The following is a 19,363-nucleotide window of genomic DNA, read 5'->3' as shown; positions in this document are numbered from 1 at the left end:
AATGAAAGTGAATAGTGACCAGAAATTTGAAGCTCCAAAAAGCACATAAAGGCAGCATAAAAGTAATCCATAAGACGGCAGTGGTTTAATCCATGTTTTCTGAAGTGATATGATAAGAGTGGGTGAGAAACAGATGGCATGACGGCGAGTAAATGATGAGATGCATTTTAATTTTTGGGTGAACTATTGCTTTAACTCAATTGAACCGCTTTACTTACAGACTCCATTTGAACTTTTTTTTCTAGATAATTCAGTCTCAGGTGTGCTGGCTGTTTTGGTGTTTTGTAAGTGTGTGATGTCTTATCCGGATTTTAAAAGATGTGTAGTGAAATCCAGCCTCTACGTAGAAGTATGACACAATTCTACTGCTGCTGCTTCTCTTCAGTGAAAAGCAAATCTAGTTTGTTTCAATACTTTTTATGTGCCACATTTTTCTCTTCTTTCCACAGAGTTGTGGCGGCAGGCAACGTGTGTGTACATTAATGGCAAATTGTGTGATGCTGGCGGAGCTCCATACAGACCACTTACAGAGCAGCAGACGAGTGTGTCACTGCAGTGGGACAGCACACAAAACACTGCTGTCATTCCCAATCCAGAGCGCACAGAGAGCGGGATCACACAGGGAGTGGTGCAGGAGGAGGCTCTCCTGGGTGGCAGTGAGATGCTAGATGAACCGGAGTGGAGGCCACAGGAGGAGCTGATACATGAAGACACACATGATCATGAGTTCGAACCACCTGTAACACCTGTAAAGGAAGAGGAGAACGGCGGTGTGGTTGGACAGAGCGAGGACGAGTATCACCAGTCAGAGAAGACAGAAAGCCTGAACGACAACGGATTGCCTCTGGTGATACAGGAAGTAGAGCTTGCAGCATCAGTGGTCAGGTGTCTAGCAGAATCCAGCCAAGATTGCGCTCAGGTGATAAATGAGTTTGAAAGTCACTCAAACTCTGACGACATGTTCGCTGGCTTCACCGAAGGTGCTCACAATAGCCCTCTTGACGTCTGCGCTGACGTAAGCAACCTCTGTCTGGATCCAACAGCTGATGATCAATCAAGTGTTGAAGCGATTGATTCATGTGTTGAAACAGGCTTCCTTGTATATGACGATGGTGAAAACGATTCATCCGTGTCTGAAGGAGACGCACATCCCAGCGCATGTTCATTTGATGTCTTGCTCGGGTTTGATTGTGACGCAGGAAATGCAGCTTCATTCTCAAACCGCTGCCCTGTGTTCCATTTACCGGCTTTGCTTGCAGATGCTGAGCGTGTACAGATGCCCGTGGAGCCCATCGGGTGGCATTTTCCAGTGGGCGCCGGGCTGTCACAGATGTGTTGCTGCCCTTATTTGCCGTTTCCTGGCATCAGTTACTATCCTGCATTTCAAGACAATAACAATATTGAAGGTGCAACTCTTAAATTAATCTCACATAGCACAAATCTCTCTGTATTTCACCATGAAGCCCATGATACCCCATGAAATCAGAATTGGAATTGAGGTCATCTATATGCTAATGTACACCTAAACGTTGAAAACATTTACTTTTACCAGATACACACAGTCTTTTCTCTTTCAGAAAAATTGACCAAAAATAGTGATGACCTTGCTTATGGGCGTATCCAATTTGTGGTCCAATGAAAGAACAGAGTGCAACAATTTAACAATATTTATTATTGTTATTAAAAATCCCATTCATTTTCTCCAAAGGGGAATTGATTATAAACGATAACTTAAAGACACACGGTAGTTAATCGATGGTAAATGCTTCTGTTGAAGTCTGTGTTATTTCAACTTCCTATTCCAAAAATCATATTTAATGGAGAGTTCCTGCTGAAGAAGACTACACTACCCATAATCTGAAGAGAGATCCACCAATCAAAGAACTGCATCAAAAGAGCTCTGCAGCTCCACCCACTCCCATGATGCACTGTGAATGACACAATCTAGTCGCTGAATATTTGTGGCGTGGGGACGTGGTCATGTGTCGGTCTGCGTGAGAGAGATATCATTTACGGACATGTCCGTCATGTGTGTGTTTGTCATTTGCTTCAGTTTTATATTAAACTATTATTTATATTATCAAGCCGGTTCTCGCCTCCTCCTTTCTGTTGAACTGATTACACTAGTGCCGAAATCTGGGAAGGAGGAGGGATGCCCGTCGCGGAGTCCTTGACACTGCCGTCCACCCAGGGGAGCGCCGCTGCCATCCACCGGGGGAGGGAGTATACAGACCACCCAAACGCGGTGAACAGCCGGCGTCCGCGAGGCGAGTGGGGACTGGACTCCCCGACTGCCTGGAACAATGGAGCCGCTGCCATGGGTGGAGGAGAGCCCTGCCATCCCCCAGAAATGCAGAGGGGTCGAAGGAAGACCGGCGTCTGCGAGGGGAGGAGGGAAGTGTTCCCCGACCACCTGGAGCAATGGAGCCGCTGCCATGGGTGGAGGAGAGCCCTGCCATCCCCCAGAAATGCAGAGGGGTCGAAGGAAGACCGGCGTCTGCGAGGGAGGAGGGAAGTGTTCCCCGACCGCCTGGAGCGGTAGGGCCGCTGCCAGGGGCGGAGGAGTGTCCCCATGAGTCGAGAGAACGTGGAGGGGCGTTTTGACCACCGGGGGTCGTGAGTCTGACTCCGGTCCGCCCGGGGAGAAGCGGCTGTCATCCATCTGAGAGGGTGGAGAAGTGATCGAGGACCATGCGACGGTGTATCCGAGAACCGGCTTATAATATAAATAATAGTTTAATATAAAACTGAAGCAAACGATAAACACACACGACGGACATGTCCGTAAACGATCTCTCTCTCTCTCCCGCAGACCGACACATGAACACGTCCCCATGCCACATGATTTTACAATGAAAACAAAATATATCGTTTCTATAATTATAATCATCAATCAACGTTTATAAATGTATTACGTTATTCGCAATGTGATTGTAGTTTATTTCCTCGTTATTGAATCTTTTGTCTTTTTGTTTGATTTTCTAATACAATTTCACTTTAAAGTTTGCAATGTTGTGATTCCCCTCAGTGCTGGTTGGTTTGGTTCATGACACCAATTTTCAATAAATCCTTAGATTTATTAATGATAGTAAATGGACTCTAACTGTAACTCCCTATCTACATCGGATGCGAGCAGCACGATGAGTCCCATCAATAGCAAATCATTCCCATTGAAATCAAGAATGCTGTCTACACTAGATGCGACCATCATGTGTCGCGTCATCGCCGACAGTTCATTCGATTACTGACGTGCTTGGTGCTGCAGCTGATTATTCATGCATAGCATCTTTTGAGACTGTACGTTTCGACGTGGCAGTGTAGAGACTGGCAAGTCTTTAAGTAAAAAATGAAAGCAATATATAAATACAAAATGGGTCAACCTCAACAACTTGTAGATGTCATCTTTAAACCGATGTCTTCCATGTGATGTCCTTTGTAAACCATACAAATATTTTCTTTTTTCAAGTGATGTGGAGAGTATGGGAGGACCTTAGTACAACCCACACTGACACCTGTGCAGATCCTGCTCCTGTGTTTGAGTTCAGTGTGATGTCTTACAACATCCTGTCTCAGGATCTGCTGGAGATGAACGGAGAGCTGTACACACACTGCACAGAGGACGTGTTAGTGTGGGGAAACCGCCTCCAGACCATACTGGAGGAGCTAAAGACCTGGGAGCCTGACGTAAGACAACAAGGAGTCTTTTCAGTAAACACAAAGAATATGAAATGATACGTGTTGTCTTCATAGAGTGGGGAATGTGCAGAAAGTGCTAGGTTGATTTCTAAGTAAGATTACGCTTCCACATTAGCTGCGGGTTAGCTTTCGGGTCAGCTTTCGGGTCAGATCTAGTTTTTAACTGTGTCATTCTTCAATAATGGCCTCTTTGTAAAGCTGCAAGACCTTGGGACATGCATTAAATGCACCAGATGATTGATTGTCATTAATATTATCTTCTCTGCATGTGTATACTGTAGGTTATTTGTCTTCAAGAAGTTCAAGAAGATCATTTCCTTGAGCAGATGTTTCCTGTCCTGACTCAAATGGGTGAGTTCAAATCATCTTTTCCCAGTGCTGGTTTAATTTCCATGGAATACAAAAGGAGAAAGGAGAATATAATCTTTACAGAGCTCTATACAGCAACAGTTCACATTGACCACAAATGTCAAGTCCCCAAAAGCACAGAAATAACATCAAAGTCACAAGTACAGACAAACACAATGTGGTTAAACTAACAACACACAATAATAATATTTCATGTCTTTATTGAACACATCCCATTAAACATTCACAGTGCTGTAAGTGAATCCTTGGATTTAATAACTAGTCAATCCTCCTTTGGCAGCAATAACCTCAATCAAGTGTTTCTGGTATCTGTGGATTAGACCTGCACAACATTCAGAAGGAATTCTGGATCATTCTTCCTTACAGAACTGCTTCAGTTCAGACATATTCTTATGATGTCTGGTGTGAATGGCTCTCTTGAGGTTTTAAAATGATTTTTATCCTGTTTTCTCCCAATTTGGAATGCCCAATTCCCACTACTTAGTAGGTCCTCGTGGTGGTGCGGTTACCTTAATCCAGGAGTTACATCCGCTTCTGAGACTGTCAATCCGCACATTTTATCACGTGACTCATTGTGCATGACACTGTGGAGACTCACAGCATGTGGAGGCTCATGCTACTCTCCACGATCCATACACAACTCACCACACGCCCCATTGAGTTCGAGAACCACTAATCACGACTACGAGGAGGTTACCCCATGTAACTCTACACTCCCTAGCAACCGGGCCAATTTGGTTGCTTAGGACACCTGACTGGAGTCACTCAGCACACCCTGGATTCAAACTCATGACTCCAGCGGTGATAGTCAGCGTCAATGCTCACTGATATACCCAGAACCCCAAAACTCTAGTGGATTTGTTTTTTGAAGTCATTCTGTAGTTGATTTATTTGATGTTTAGGGTCATTGTCCTGCTGCATTGATCAACTTCTATTGAGTTTCAGCTGGTGCACAGACACCCGACATTATCCTGTAGGAGATCTTGATAAACTTTCCCATGATGATGGCAAGCGGCCCAGCCCTGTAGCAGCAAAGCAGCCTCAAATCACCACTGTAGGGATGATGTTTTCATGTTTGTATGCGATGCCATTTTTACACCATAAGTTGTGCTGCAAGTTCTTCCCAAATAATTAAACCTTACTTTCATCAGTCCACAAAACACTTTCCCAGTAGCGTTGTGGAGTGTCAAGGTGGTCTTTGACACTTTGAACTTCTGGTGCGCAGCAAAGTTTTTTTTGGAAAGCAGTGGCTTCCTTCGTGGTGTCTTGCCATGAACACATGTCTGTTTAATGTTTTCTGTATAGTAGACTCATGAACAGAGATGTTAACCAGTCCCAATGATTCCTTCAAGTCTTTATCTGTCACTCAAGGGATCTTTTTTACCTCATTGAACATTCTGCGGTGTGTCCTTTGAGTCATCTGGCTGGACGGCCACTTCTAGTGAGAGTATCCACAGTACTAAATTGTCTTTGTTTACAGACAGTTTTTCTAACTCTGGACAAATGAATATCTAAACTCTTACAGATAACTTTGTAACCCTTTCCAGCATTAAGCTAAGGAACGTCTTGGGTTACTTGACCGTAACCCCTGTTCCCTGAAAAAGCTACACTTTGATGCTGCACTTGATTTAGCGCTTTGGGAACATCTTTAGAGTGACCAGCTGTGAATATGTGTGCAACACGTCAATGAAATTGACTGGAATTTATCGCCTCTGCTGGTGACATCATCAGGATGCGCCGGTACAGGGGCTTTAAATAGATGCACCACAGGTGCATCGTCAGGTATTTTGTCTGAAGAGCAGACAAAATGGGGCATCCTCAGTGTGGAAATGAAGCGCAGCACCTCGTTCCACTTTTTCAGGGAACAGGGGTTACAGTTAAGTAACCCGAGACGTTCCCTATCAAAGGCTTCACTTTGATGCTGTGCTGAGTTTGGGAACGAGAATAACCACACCGCCGCACTGCAGATGTCTGGACCCCTTACAGTTGTGTTGTTTGTGCTCACAAGAATGCGAGAGGTCTCAGACATGAGCTTCAGATGTTGACTAAAGGATATAAGAGCCCGGAGTGGCATGAAAATTCAAACTATAAAATCTTATGAATGTATGCGGAGAAAACCAGCCCACCGCATTACAAACATTCTGCATAGGGACACCTCTAGCCACGACTTTAGAGGAGGCGACCCCTCTGGTAGAGTGAACCCTGATTCCTACTGGCGAAACTTGACCGCGTGCCTCGTAGGCCAGGACAACAGCATCCCTCACCCAATGTGACATAGTCTGTTTGGTGGCGCCCCGTTGCGGCGCCCATGGCAAACGAATAGTTGCCCTGACTTACGGCACTGGCTAGTGCGGTGGACGCAAGCCTGAAAGGCACGGACTGGACACAGTCCGTGAAGTGTTTCCTGATCTGGTGTTGTAAACGGCCTGTGATGTTTGAATGATTAAATGTGTACAAGAACAATACAATCATTTGTGTGTTATTAGTTAAAACAGATTGTGTTTGTTCATTATTGTAACTTTTTTTCTCCCCCTTTCTCCCCAGATTTTAAGACAAAATGTATACATAAATGCAGGTAATTCCAAAGGGTTCACATTCTTTTTCTTTCCAGTGTATGTCTAATTGTGCAGCAACATGCCAAATGTTGTCATGACTGAACTATTTAATAGTACTTATGGTGTTTTTGACAGTCGTGGTCACTTTGAGAGTCACGTGGTACAGCATATGGTTTTGGAACCACAGGAGGGTGAGCAAATAATGATATCATTTTCATTTAGGGTGAACTGTTACTCACACTTTCCTTTTGAAATCTGTGGATTAATCTGAAGAGCTACTGTTTTGCAACATGTCTCGATTTAAGGAATGTTTAAGGTTCATAATGTTTGTTACCACAGAAAATAATTTTGACTAGTCCCTCATTTTTCTTCCGTTTTGTTGAGGATTCCTAAAGACTGTTTTGTACGGGTCAAAAAAGACCCGGTAGAGTTCAGTAGATAAACAACACACCTCCTTCTGATTGTAAATATGAACATTAACAGACTTGTTTTTCACACTAAACACAAACTTAAGATATACAGTAAACCCTTCATTTTGAGCAAAGAGATGATATTTAGAACACTTACAATTTGTACAGTTTTAAACAAATACAAATTCATGGTTTTTCACCCAATAAACTCTTGACATTGCTTAAACATAAACAAATGCCATAAAAATATAATCTTTTATTTTCATGTATTCATTGTTGTGGAGAATCAAAAGGTGTTTTGATTTAAAATAATTTTTTCACTGTTTCTAACTCTTAAATGGGTCAAAACTGACCTTCACATCATGCATGGAAGTAAACTGTGCCAGTGTGATCACCCTTAGAAACAAATTGATGCTTTTTTTTCCCCAGGTTACACCTGCATCTACAAACGACGCACAGGCACTAAAACTGATGGCTGTGCAGTGTGTTACCACAGCGACCGCTTCACCCAGCTGTCTGTCAGTTTGCTTGAATTTCACCGATCTGACTGTGAGCTGCTCGATCGAGACAACGTGGCAATTGTGCTGCTGCTTCAGCCAATCACAGAACAGGACGCAGCACTCTGCCCCATATGTGTGGCCAACACACACCTGCTGTTCAACCCCCGGAGAGGCGACGTGAAGCTCGCACAGCTGGCCATCCTATTGGCTGAAATTGACATGATGATGAAGCAGTATAAGAGTGAAGGACGAAGCTGTGAGGTGATTTTATGTGGAGATTTGAACTGTTTACCCAACACACCTCTGTGGCAGTTCATCACCAGTGGACAGCTCTACTATCACGGCTTACCTGCCTGGATGGTGAGTGACACTTTAAATGTTCATATATGACATACAGCATGACGGGATATGGGTTTCTTCAACTTTGAGCACTTTCATGTCCCAGGAGTTGACTTTTATTAAAACTAACAGATTTGAACTTTTTTATTTTTGTTAAATTAAGATCTCATTAAAACTGACTTGGAAACTTTTCATCAGGACTTCATCATTGATTTTTGATACTTTTCAAATGTGTTTTATGTTAGATGTGACTGTTTAATCTCAGACCCAGACTTACAATATTAAACTATGAAAATGCATGATAAAAATACTAATTATAACACGTTTAAAACTGTTGATCTAAACAAAGAGTGAAATAAACATTAACCATTTCAATATTTATTGTAAGAAATTATTTATATACATTTTTCAAAAATTACCACCACACCAAACTATTTTGCCTTAATACATTTTCTTTTAAATTTATTGAACTTGTTAACCAAATGGACAAAAGTATCAGTGAAGATTTATCCATAAACTTCCAAGAAGAGAAAATCATTTTATTTTAAATGTACTTATTTATTTCAGTATTCACTTGCTTATCCAAAAACAGATATAACTGCATGGCTATTTAATAAATAAACCATGTATTACTCAATTGTGATATGTACCTGTATCATGATATAAAATGACTCCTATTATGATTTAAAGCCGAAGTGTGAAACTTCTGCACCACCAAATGGAATTGCAAAAATAAACAGCTGACAAACAGATAGCCCCGTTTAGTTGAGCTAATGTTATTGTGACGGGCTGAATGGGTCACTCAAAACAAACAGAGGAATTTTATAGTGCCACAGAGTCCATTGTAGTTTTCAAGAAAATGAATCTGTGACTGGCTCACTTATCCAGTAGTCTCTGCATATTAAGCTTTAAACATTTTGTCTGCCCACACCTAATATGACATACAGCTGACTGACCGTAGGACTCACTGTGCATTTGTTATTTTCATGTGCAGGTTTCTGGTCAGATTGATTTGTCTAATAAGTTCCATCACAGAAGACTTTTCGCCCCCTTGTGGCCTGTCAGCCTCGGCATCACTGAGAACTGTCAGTACAGGACTCAGTCTGACACACCGGTCAAAGGGTCAGGTCAGTGGAAATAAATGTGAATCCACAGGACATGTTCATGTGAGGTGGGAAACTATAATGGCTGTGTTTAGAATACTGTATAGTATACACTTCATACTGTCAGTGCAACATAAAACCAAAATAAAGTTAGTAAAACGTTTAGAAAGTAGTGTAGTATGCTACGTTATTGACCTCTTTGTGTCGTGGTGTGCAGTTGTCACCTTGGAAATAAGTCAATTTTATGCAAAAATAAATGTTAAATGTTGGCAGTCTAAAAAATAATTAGTTTAATTAGAGTTTAAAAATCTGTAATTCCACAGATGTAATTACTTCGGGCAGGGGTCAGTAAAATTAGGCACGCATGGGATAAAAAACATGTCTTTATGGGGTCTGGGTATCTCAGCGAGTATTGACGCTGACTATCACACCTGGAGTCGCAAGTTTGAATTCAGGGCGTGCCGAGTGACTCCAGTCAGGTCTCCTAAGCAACCAAATTGGCCCGGTTGCTATGGAGGGTAGAGTCACATGCGCGTGAAGCTTCCACGGTAACGCTCTCAACAAGCCATGTGATAAGATGCAGGAATTGATGGTCTCAGACGCGGAGGCAACTGAGACTATGCCACCATGAGGACTTAGAATGCATTGGGAATTGGCTGTTACAACTTGGGGAGAAAAGGGTAAAAAAAAAATTCTTTATTACAAATACATATTGTTATTTATTATAATTCTGTTTTTTATTTATTTGTTTTAATTAGATCTTTATGTTATAAATGTTGGAAGTCCCTCACACTTGCATGCCAAATGACCTCATTCAGTTTAATTCGGTTATTATGAGCTGTACACAGGGGTTAAATTGGGATTTTTGATGAGGGGGACCCCTAACAAACAGTGCACCCCAGTTATTAACATGACCCACTGAACAAGTAAACTGTTGCGCAAGTAAACCCTCTGCTCTGCACTATTCTGTGAGTCATGCACTTGAGCTCTTTCTGCCGATGTAGTTCGGTTGCTTTTATACTCAGAAATACTTTGTATAAATGAGATGTTCAATTTTCAAGATAAGCTCAATTTTCTTTATAAAAAAAAAAAAGTAAATATCCAGTGGGACACTTCCAGTGGAAGTCAATGGGGTTTAATCTGTAAACATTAAAATACTGTTTCAAAAGACATAAACAATTATGTGTGTTAACATGATTGTATTGTGATTAAATGATTTACTTACTGCATCTGTGGAAACTTATTGACAATTTTACAGCTTTATTACCATAATATTACCATACTGTACAGTACAGCCTGTACCCTAAAACCCTGAAATGACTGTAACAAGGACAATTTAAACAACTTTACAGGTGAAATAATACATGAGTTTTAACATAATTAATAAAAGTGCTTTATTAAAATTATAAACTTCACATTTCTGCTTTTAAACCCTCCAATAATTGACCCCATTGACTTCCATTGTAAGTGTCTCACTGGAACACACATTTGTGCTTTTTTTAAGAATAATAAATGTTCGTGGTAATCAATATTATTCCACAAATGCTGTCGATTGAGATTAACTTGCTGAACCTGGGATATTCCTTTTAAAGGGATAGTTCACCCAAAAATAAACAAATATTTCATTATTTTCTCACATTTGTATTACTTTCATTCTTCCATGTAACAGAAAAGATCGATATTTTTTTTTTTTTTTTTCCTGACCAACATTTTCCATGTAATGAGGTGCTGTCAGACTTCAAAATGACCATAAACATAAAAGTGTCCCAAATGACTTCTGCTTCACATTGCGATTCTTTTGAAGCCACATGATTTTTGTGAGGAACAGACTGAAATGTTTTTGTCGAGTCCTCATTAACTTTCATTTATTGTCATTTGTGGTTAAACTGTCCCTATAATATTCCACACACAAAGCACAATGATGGTGACACTCAAAATCCCACTAGCCATGTACACATCGCAGCTAAATACAGTTGTCACTCCTCTTCTGAGTGTTTAATGTCCTTTTTGTACACAAACACAGAGTTTGCTTGTTTAGAAATGAACAGAACAACTCATTATTAATAAAGTTTCTTCTCCAGGATCTTTACTAGAAAATCACACAGATAGAGGTAAGTATCTGGACTCATTTTGGCAACATTCAGTCTTAAATATTTTTGGCCACAACTGTATTTCTCCTGTAGGTAAACTGCAGTACAGTCATGATTTTCTCCGTCAGTTGCGTTACTGTCAGGCGGCGTGTGTGCGTCCTCCAGACCTGGAGTTCATACCTGGAGTTACTGACAATACACCAGGTGACAGATTTACTCTCATTAACCTATAGTTACTGTGTGTAACTGCTAAAGATCTCTACTTGAGCCTGAGGAATTCTCAGTCATGTTTAGGTCTTTAAATGCATGCTCTTCATTACAGATGCTGAAGAAATCCAGATGTTCAGTCCAAAGTGAGTATTGTTCACTATTGACATATTTGATTAGACAAACAAGGTCCTTTCCAACTTACAGTCCTGGTACTTTTCCTTTAGTAACTTTCTAGATGAGGACACCCAAGGAGTCTTTTCCTCATTCCCAAACTTTACCACTGTAGTGACGCAATCTAGTATTGACCATTTTCCTTCTGGCGTGGTTGGAACGTGAAATTCAATAGCAGCAACAACAATGACATTAACAACACTGATGGAGGATGCCTGGATCAGAGTTACACTTTTGTTAGGGCTGTTTTACACAAACTTTCGCTGCATCTGAAAATGTAGGCAGCTGCCTAATCAGTTTAAACGACAGTGTTTTTGGATGAATGGAACTAAAGGAAACTGGTCTCTGAACAGTTTAAAAAGCACCTTATTTCATTCTTTATACTCTCCCCTGAAGGCAGCATTTTCAGATGCAGTCTGTGTGAAAATTCTCCAAACTAATTTATAAACACAATCTTTTACAATAAAGGCTTTTATGACTCAACATAAATTACTGGACTGAAATACTCATTAACTTAAAGACGTCTTGATGCAAGTTACCACACAGTAACTTCCCTCATGTAAACTAGATTTCAGTTGAATTACCCATTCTCCATAAACATCACTTTATATTCTGTATAGTCACACAGAACAAACCGTACAGATGCGATAAATACTCAAAGCATCTCCTGATGATGCTAGCAGCCGTTTACAAACGGTGTCTGTGGACTCCTCCTTTCTCAATGCTTTGTGTGTCATATGTTTTTGACCAATCACAGGCTTCAGCACCTCCCACGTCTCCTATAGTCCCTATACGCCCCCAAAGTACATACTCCAGAGTAGGAGCTAAAAATCCCCCCAGAAAGGTTCAGAGGAACTGTAGTTCCTCAGGTGCGAAAGCGACAAAAAGTACTAGACCCAGGGAAAAGTACCTAAAATGGGCTTTAGTACAGCCAGTGAGAAAGGGCCTAGGATGACAATAAAGTGCAACAGTCAGGTTTCAGGAGGAAAAAAATGTGTCTCCATAGAGAAACCTTTGAAGACGTACCTACCGTGAGCTCTGAGGTTGTTCACTTATGATCTGTATTTCATCTGAATCCACAAGTCAGTGTTTAATGACCAAATACAGTTGAAGAACTACACTACCCATAATCCTAACAAGAGATCAGAGAAGTGGCTGTTAAATGTAATGGAATTTGTTTTGTCAGGTTCAGACATAGTTTATATCACTCTCTGCATCTGACGTCAGCGTACAGTCACATCCACCCCGACATTCAGAGCAGTACCGTGACGACTCTGAACTCAGAAGGGGGAGCCATGGTCGACTACATCTTTTACTCCACACGGACAAACTGCTGTGGTGGATGTACAGGTAATGCACAGAGTTTGATTCTTTCGTTGCTCAAGATGGAACTAAATTAACCAGGTTCAATAGAAATTGTCAGATATAATTTTTACACAAAATGGAGTGTTGACTCAACCATTCAAACCTGTTTTCAAAAGTATTGAAAAAAAAAATGATCAAACAGATGTTTTTTCCTTAATTTATGGGAAATAGAAGTTTATCAACAGTTCTGATTAAACAAGGCTAAATCAGAAACTCTGTTACCTGCAGCCATGTTTCTCATTCTGGCAGTTTTTTTTAAACATTTATCTTAATTGTGATGTTTTGCTAGAAAATGTGCTCAAATCAGCGTTTAAAACTGCATTTACTATGTCCCAAATCTTAATAACCGGGGTGCAAAAGTGGCAAACCACATATAAAATAAGTATAAAACAGCTCATATAATATTTAATATGATCTGCTGAGGTGAACGAACAATATTGTCATATGGAATAATGTACAGTCAGCTGGTTTTTATTGCAAAATAAACACCGACGATTAGGGGTCTTGAATCACTCTGAAGGGGTTTATTTTGCGTTATACCATGGTCAGTTCGAATACCCGTTTCTGATTGGCTGGAATGTGTGCATTAAAACGGTTTAATACACAGGTACTTCCAGTCAGTTTCAATCACCGTTCTATATTAATGCACTGTGGCAATGAGGAGGCTGGGGCCGGGTGTGCGTTATCACTAATCAGGCTAATCAAGCTGACGAGAGGAATAGAGAGAGCTACAGGCAGCTTTTTATTAAATATTAATTTGATGCTTCGTCCACTTCTCGCCTTCTCCTTGCCACATGCACCTACTCTCCTGTTCTCTGTAATGACACATTGCAAGAGTTTTATGCCTGTTCGAACAACCTCCAGACATGAATAATGTGTCAGAGCTGGGATTAACCATCTCATCACAAAACAACATGCAAGTCATTCAGTGCCATCTTTAAATCAACTGTGAAGCTCTACAGGAAACACGGAAAAGCCAACGGTGTTCATCAGCCCGTATTACTAACCCAAAGTGCTTGTAAGGAGAGAATAGTTTGACATTCAGCTGTTTTGCACGGAGGAGGAGAGAAGGTAACCGGAACCCATCAAATGCATCTTTCGCTGTCTGGCAAGACGATTTCTATTGTGATGTGATATTCATCTAAAAAGGTTGCCCTGCTCAACATGTTTGCCTATACCCTCTAGAGGGCACCGCGCGATCACACATCACTGACTGAAGCTCTGAATGGAGACTGTTTGAAAACATGCAGCCTTTTGCTGTTTTAAAATCGAGCAACGCCACATCGCGATTTTATTCTTAATTCAATCAATGGTGCAGCCCTAATGGATAACATATGGATGTCACAGAGGTCAAAGTCTGCAAGATTAGAGGGTTTATTCTTCTAATCATGAACAGTAAGTGCTACTTTTGCAATGCCGTTTTTTTCCTCATTAATATGAAAATGACAAAGAATAGGAATTGAATAATATATGTTCTCAGGAGTGCCAACCCAAAGTATTTTAATTCATTGTTTTTAAAGAGTGTTTGGTCTCCAAAAAACGATATTATCACAGTACGTTATCTCTGAGTCTGACTTAGGACAGGCAGAACTGTAGATCGAACAACCTGTAGATAAAGTTAAAAATTTGCACTTTAAAAATCAATGACAACTGTAACTTATCAATGCTGGCAAGTGGTATAAGCAGGATAATCCACTACTAGGTGTGTGTTAAACGATTTGAATGCACTTTGCAAAGGCAACAGGTTCTTTGAAAAAGTTTAACGCATACCTAGCCACGGATTATCGCTTACATACCAACCGTCTGACTGTACATTATCCCGCTTATTACACTGACACTTACCAAATAAATAAAACATGGACATGAAATATTGATTTGCGTTGAAATTATGTAATTATGTGAAAAGAAATCAATCGCAGAAAAGCTAAATTCAGAGTTCTGTTGGTGTTTATTTTGTAATTAATGACCATCTGACTGCTCATTATCCAGCTTATTACTCCTTGCCAAATAAATAAATAAATATACATCAAATATTTAAGCTTATTTGTAGAGAGTAGGAACGATGACTCGCAATACCCAGATGTGTGGTTGATGTGATATTTATCACCAATGTGATATTTCATGACTCTCTGTGGGTTTTGTCTTTACAGAGTCTGATGGCGGTTTGAAGCTGATTGGTCGTTTGTCTTTGATGTCTGAGTCAGATCTCTGGTCACTGAAAGGACTTCCAAACGAAACATTTCCCTCTGATCACCTCAGTCTGCTGGCCCGATTTCAGTTCTGTTGAGTTTTTCATGGTAGAAAACTCATTTTACAGATATCTTCCTTTAGAACTGAGATGTGCTGCATTATTGAGGGTTAGGATTGTTTTTCATTTTAACTATTGGTGCATTTATTAGATAAAGACACATGACATTTCTGGTCAGGTGAATATTTTGTTTTAGGTTTAATAATAAAAAAGGTGTTTGACTCTTGAGTGAACTGTGAAGTTGACTTAAGTGGAGACAAAATATTCTGCAGTATGTCGTTTAATTCAGGAAAATAAGCTTCATTGTTTTTGGTTGACAGAAGTTTTATTTAAATGCAATTATATGCATTGATGATACACCTAATTTTTGTATTCAATATTTGTGTTTTGGTTAAGAATTTTTATTTGGAATGGAAAATAATTAGATTTGTTGTTGCTTTGCTAATTGAACATTTTGACACAGTATTAAAAAAATAGAAATAAAGATGCCAGTAAATGTGTCAAGAAGTCTCTGATTCAAATGCAGTTCAGTGAAAGTGAATCCGAGTCTGGAGTTAACCTAAAGGGAATGCTATAACGGACACTGTTCACGATCAGTTCATTGCGTTAATTAAATGTAACCTCGATTCTTTTTTTCAGTGAATTGTGCAGTCCAACTTCTAAGTAACTGATGAATTTGTGTTAAAATACCACAATTTGACTGGACACACGGCCGCCTTCAACATCAACAACAGAAGATATAGGAAGTGTTTTCTCTTATTATATCAAGAGTATTGTAAAAACTTAACAGACTGTACATCACACATGAAAGAATCCAAATGTTTTTATTTTTTGACAAAAAAAACTTTATACAAGGCAAGAATCATACATTTCAAGTTTCAAAGTGGCCAGTAAGTGTAACAATGACATACAATACAGTGCTGTGACATCACAGATTAACTACATTTCATTTGTTCTCAGAAATGGACAAAAACAGTATTGAGTGATTTATGTAGGACAGCAGCACGCCACGACAACACAGAGGTGAAAAACAAACAAGAGCATTTAATAACGTTCACTTCGGCAGTGATTCACACTAGTACACAGTAGTGTACATCATAGTGTCTCACACCAAGTATGTTTGGCTAAATGCAAGACCAGTGTGTAAACATGTCTACAATCTACTACATTTCAGTGTTTAGTGTATTCTTTATAAAAAATATAATATTTAGGATGTAATTAAAAAGTACAGAAAAAGTAGTTAAGGAAACTGCTAACAAAACATCTTAAAGTCAACATGAAACGGCGTGTGCAACTCATTTTACTTCTGTAATGTGTCGTATTTCAGTGAAACGGGATTATTAATGAAGAAAAAATGGAGGGTGGGATTTAATCTGTGAGGAATTGATTGGATGGTGTAAATTGTCTCTAGATGAGGATGAAAAATAAGAGGGCTCAATGATGGATTAATAACATGATATGCCAATTCAAATGAATCAGATCAAATTATTTGCATATGCAAATATATGCTGGGGATGCCCTTCAAATGACAATAATTCAATATATAATTATTAAAGAAGTATATATAGTTATATTTTACAATTAAAATATATATTTTAAAAATAATCATTTAGGTAATTAAAATGCATGAAATGTTTGCAGATGAGTAAAGTGTTGAAAAAGTGGCTATAGATTGCAATTTATTGTTTGTTTCCATATTATTAAACATAAGCCAATCATTGGCCTTCAGTTGAATTCGTCACTCAGTCCAAGATAGATTGATTATAAGGGCTTTTCTAAAGACGTGTCAGTGTACACCTGCGTCTGCTGGACACATTTGGAGTGTCTTTGTTTGTTGCATCATAATCATACTGTTTTTAGATCGCTGTGTCAAGTTAAACGTAGTTTAAAATGTAGAAAAACACAATTTTGGATCCCTGTGTTGGGAATTGCGCTCTGTTCAGCTGTGTTTGAACACTAATATGTGTTCTCATCTTGTTCTGTCTGTTTGAGTTACGCTTCCTGCCCCCTGCTTAAAACAGGTGGTACTTCAAACTTAAATTGCTCCTATGGTAGGATTTTTTTCTTATTATGGCCTGGGTATTTTATAATTTTTTTAACACGTTATTTTTTAAATATAATTATTTGCAGTGAATTAACATGTTAAATCGACAGCCCTATTAGATACTCTTTTTTTTCCCTTGGAATAACACGCACCAATGAATCATGCACAATAAGACCAAGAACATGTATAAGGAAAGTAAACTGGGTCGATTTTAATTTCATGTTGACTTAAAAATATTAAATATGTATAATGTGTAGAGCAACATGTGACATCTAAAAAAAAAATACTACTGCCAATAAATTAAAAAATCAAATGAGGACTAGGGCTGCATTCACTACGTCTAATGACCAAACCCTGTATATATTTATTTGCAACACTAATCAGAAACACTAATATTTTTTAAAGGTGCCCATTTGAATCGTTTCTTGAAAACATGACCCTATTTCAGTGCCTTTATACCCTGCTGCTTGCATGTTACAGAAACACACAACCAAACATTACCATTTTCACCTAAAAGAGTAAAACACAAACTACAGTACAGTCTGATACAAGCTTTTTACTCATTCATACCAAATATATTTGGACTAAATATTAAATGTCCAAATCAACAGTGATTGCAACGTAAATAGATGCAGTATGCTTTACTAAGTGCAAAAATCATGTATTTGTCTATACTCTTATTTGTGGACAGAGTACATTATGACAACTTTCCTTTGGGATTATTTAGGGACATCCTCAATAGAAAAATGAATCATAAATAAACAAAATTATGTCTTTTAGTATTCTGTTATTAAGGTTTTTTTAGGTGTGGAGTTTGGATTAGTCTAATCATTATAATTAGTTTTATATAAAAACAATATGGTATGTCCCCATAAAGACAAGTAAACATGCATGTGTCTGTAAAAACAAAGTTCATAAAAAGGCCCCAATAAATGGATTGCAAACTATCCTCTACAAAAGCAGGGTTAGTGTCTAGTAAAGTTATGGGATAATTGCACCGTATTTACAGATTATTGTGAAAAGTGAATTAAAAAAGTTAATAGAAATATGGTTATTGTTCATAGTGTGGCAATTCTACTGACTGACTCATTTGAGGTTTATATTGAACTTTCTTAAATGAAACCCCTTATAAGTGACCACATTCCCTGTGAAGCATGATACTTTTCATTAGAGGTGAACAATACTCCTATTGAGCTTAAGTCCACACTTCTGTATGTTGTCCATCTTTACAAATGACATCACACTCTGATCTGGTATCCATTCACATCAGCAGCTGGTCCGGTCTGCACCGGTTTCTTCTCTACTGACGGTCTGTGAAAATACACAAACACTGAATGAATAAAAAAGTTTAAATAAATGAGACATTTATTAGTTTCAAAACCTTTCAACTTTGAAGTTATAACAGAGAATTCAAGGCACAGACTACAGAAATACATTCAGTAATGCAAATGGTGTTAAATTCTGCATTACAGAATAGATATTTGACGAGGCAGTTGAGGAATGTGGATCTAGTACACAGCTTTATTAACAAAGACAAAGCAAACTAACTCAGGATGTAAAGAAAACCAAAAACTGGGAACCAAGCACAGAACGTGAAAACTAAACATGCAAGAACTGACACAGGAAACGGGGAAACCAAGAGCTAAAATACACAAGAGAACAAACAAGGGAATGAGGAACACCTGGGGAAACAATCAGGGAATGAGAACTAATCAGGGAGAACCAATCAAGGAATAAAACTACAAAGGACTACAAAACTAACAGGAAACAGGAACTAAACAAGAATTTCAACATAAAAGTACAAAAACAAAAGACAACAGGGAATATGACAAGATATCTGGAGTGGTGGTGGCGTAGTGGCAAAAGCACAGGGCTGTTAATCAGAAGGTCACAGTTTCTAACCCCATGGCCACCACCATTGGGCCCTTGAGCAAGGCTCTTAACTCCAGGTTGCTCTGGGGGGATTGTCCCTGTAATAATTGCACTGTAAGTTGCTTTGGATAAAAGCATCTGCCAAATGTAAATATTAGAGTTATGAATAAATCCGTTGCATTTATTTGAGGACATCACCAAATGTCTGTACGTACCGTCTGTCACTGTTCTTGCGCATGGGGCTGCCGGGGTTCCTAAGAGGAGAACCGACATCTTTTCTCCTGTCTTTAGTGGGAGATGGAGGAGCAGTTTTACCAATCTGAAACATTAACAGCTCATTTAGTCCACTGTCAATTATTAAACACAATAAATGTGTTATATATACAGTGGT

At 39.2% G+C, this 19,363-nt stretch overlaps 2 protein-coding genes across 2 annotated transcripts in view; one reads left to right on the top strand and one right to left on the bottom strand.

The window, feature by feature from the left end:
* Positions 1-1,209: 1,209 nt before the first annotated feature.
* angel1 (angel homolog 1 (Drosophila)) lies at positions 1,210-15,095 on the top strand. Its single transcript, XM_052144962.1, has 9 exons — positions 1,210-1,406; positions 3,467-3,684; positions 3,978-4,047; positions 7,460-7,890; positions 8,864-8,996; positions 11,156-11,266; positions 11,385-11,415; positions 12,630-12,793; positions 14,959-15,095. The coding sequence occupies exons 1-9, from the start codon at positions 1,277-1,279 to the stop codon at positions 15,093-15,095; spliced, it is 1,425 nt and encodes a 474-aa protein (XP_052000922.1). The 5' UTR covers positions 1,210-1,276.
* Positions 15,096-15,882: 787 nt separating this feature from the next.
* Positions 15,883-19,363, bottom strand: part of vash1 (vasohibin 1) — a 35,523-nt gene continuing 32,042 nt past the window's right edge. The window contains exons 6-7 of the mRNA XM_052145429.1: positions 19,188-19,291; positions 15,883-18,411 (exon numbers count right to left, since the gene is read on the bottom strand). Of these exons, the coding sequence (XP_052001389.1) occupies positions 18,339-18,411; positions 19,188-19,291 (177 nt within the window). The 3' untranslated portion in view covers positions 15,883-18,338. The remainder of the gene's footprint in view (positions 18,412-19,187; positions 19,292-19,363) is intronic.

This window comes from Xyrauchen texanus, chromosome 16 (assembly GCF_025860055.1).
Source record: "Xyrauchen texanus isolate HMW12.3.18 chromosome 16, RBS_HiC_50CHRs, whole genome shotgun sequence".
NCBI classification, from domain to species: domain Eukaryota; kingdom Metazoa; phylum Chordata; class Actinopteri; order Cypriniformes; family Catostomidae; genus Xyrauchen; species Xyrauchen texanus.
Note: the sequence above shows the minus strand (reverse complement) of the source record. Positions and strands in the feature narration are given on the sequence as shown.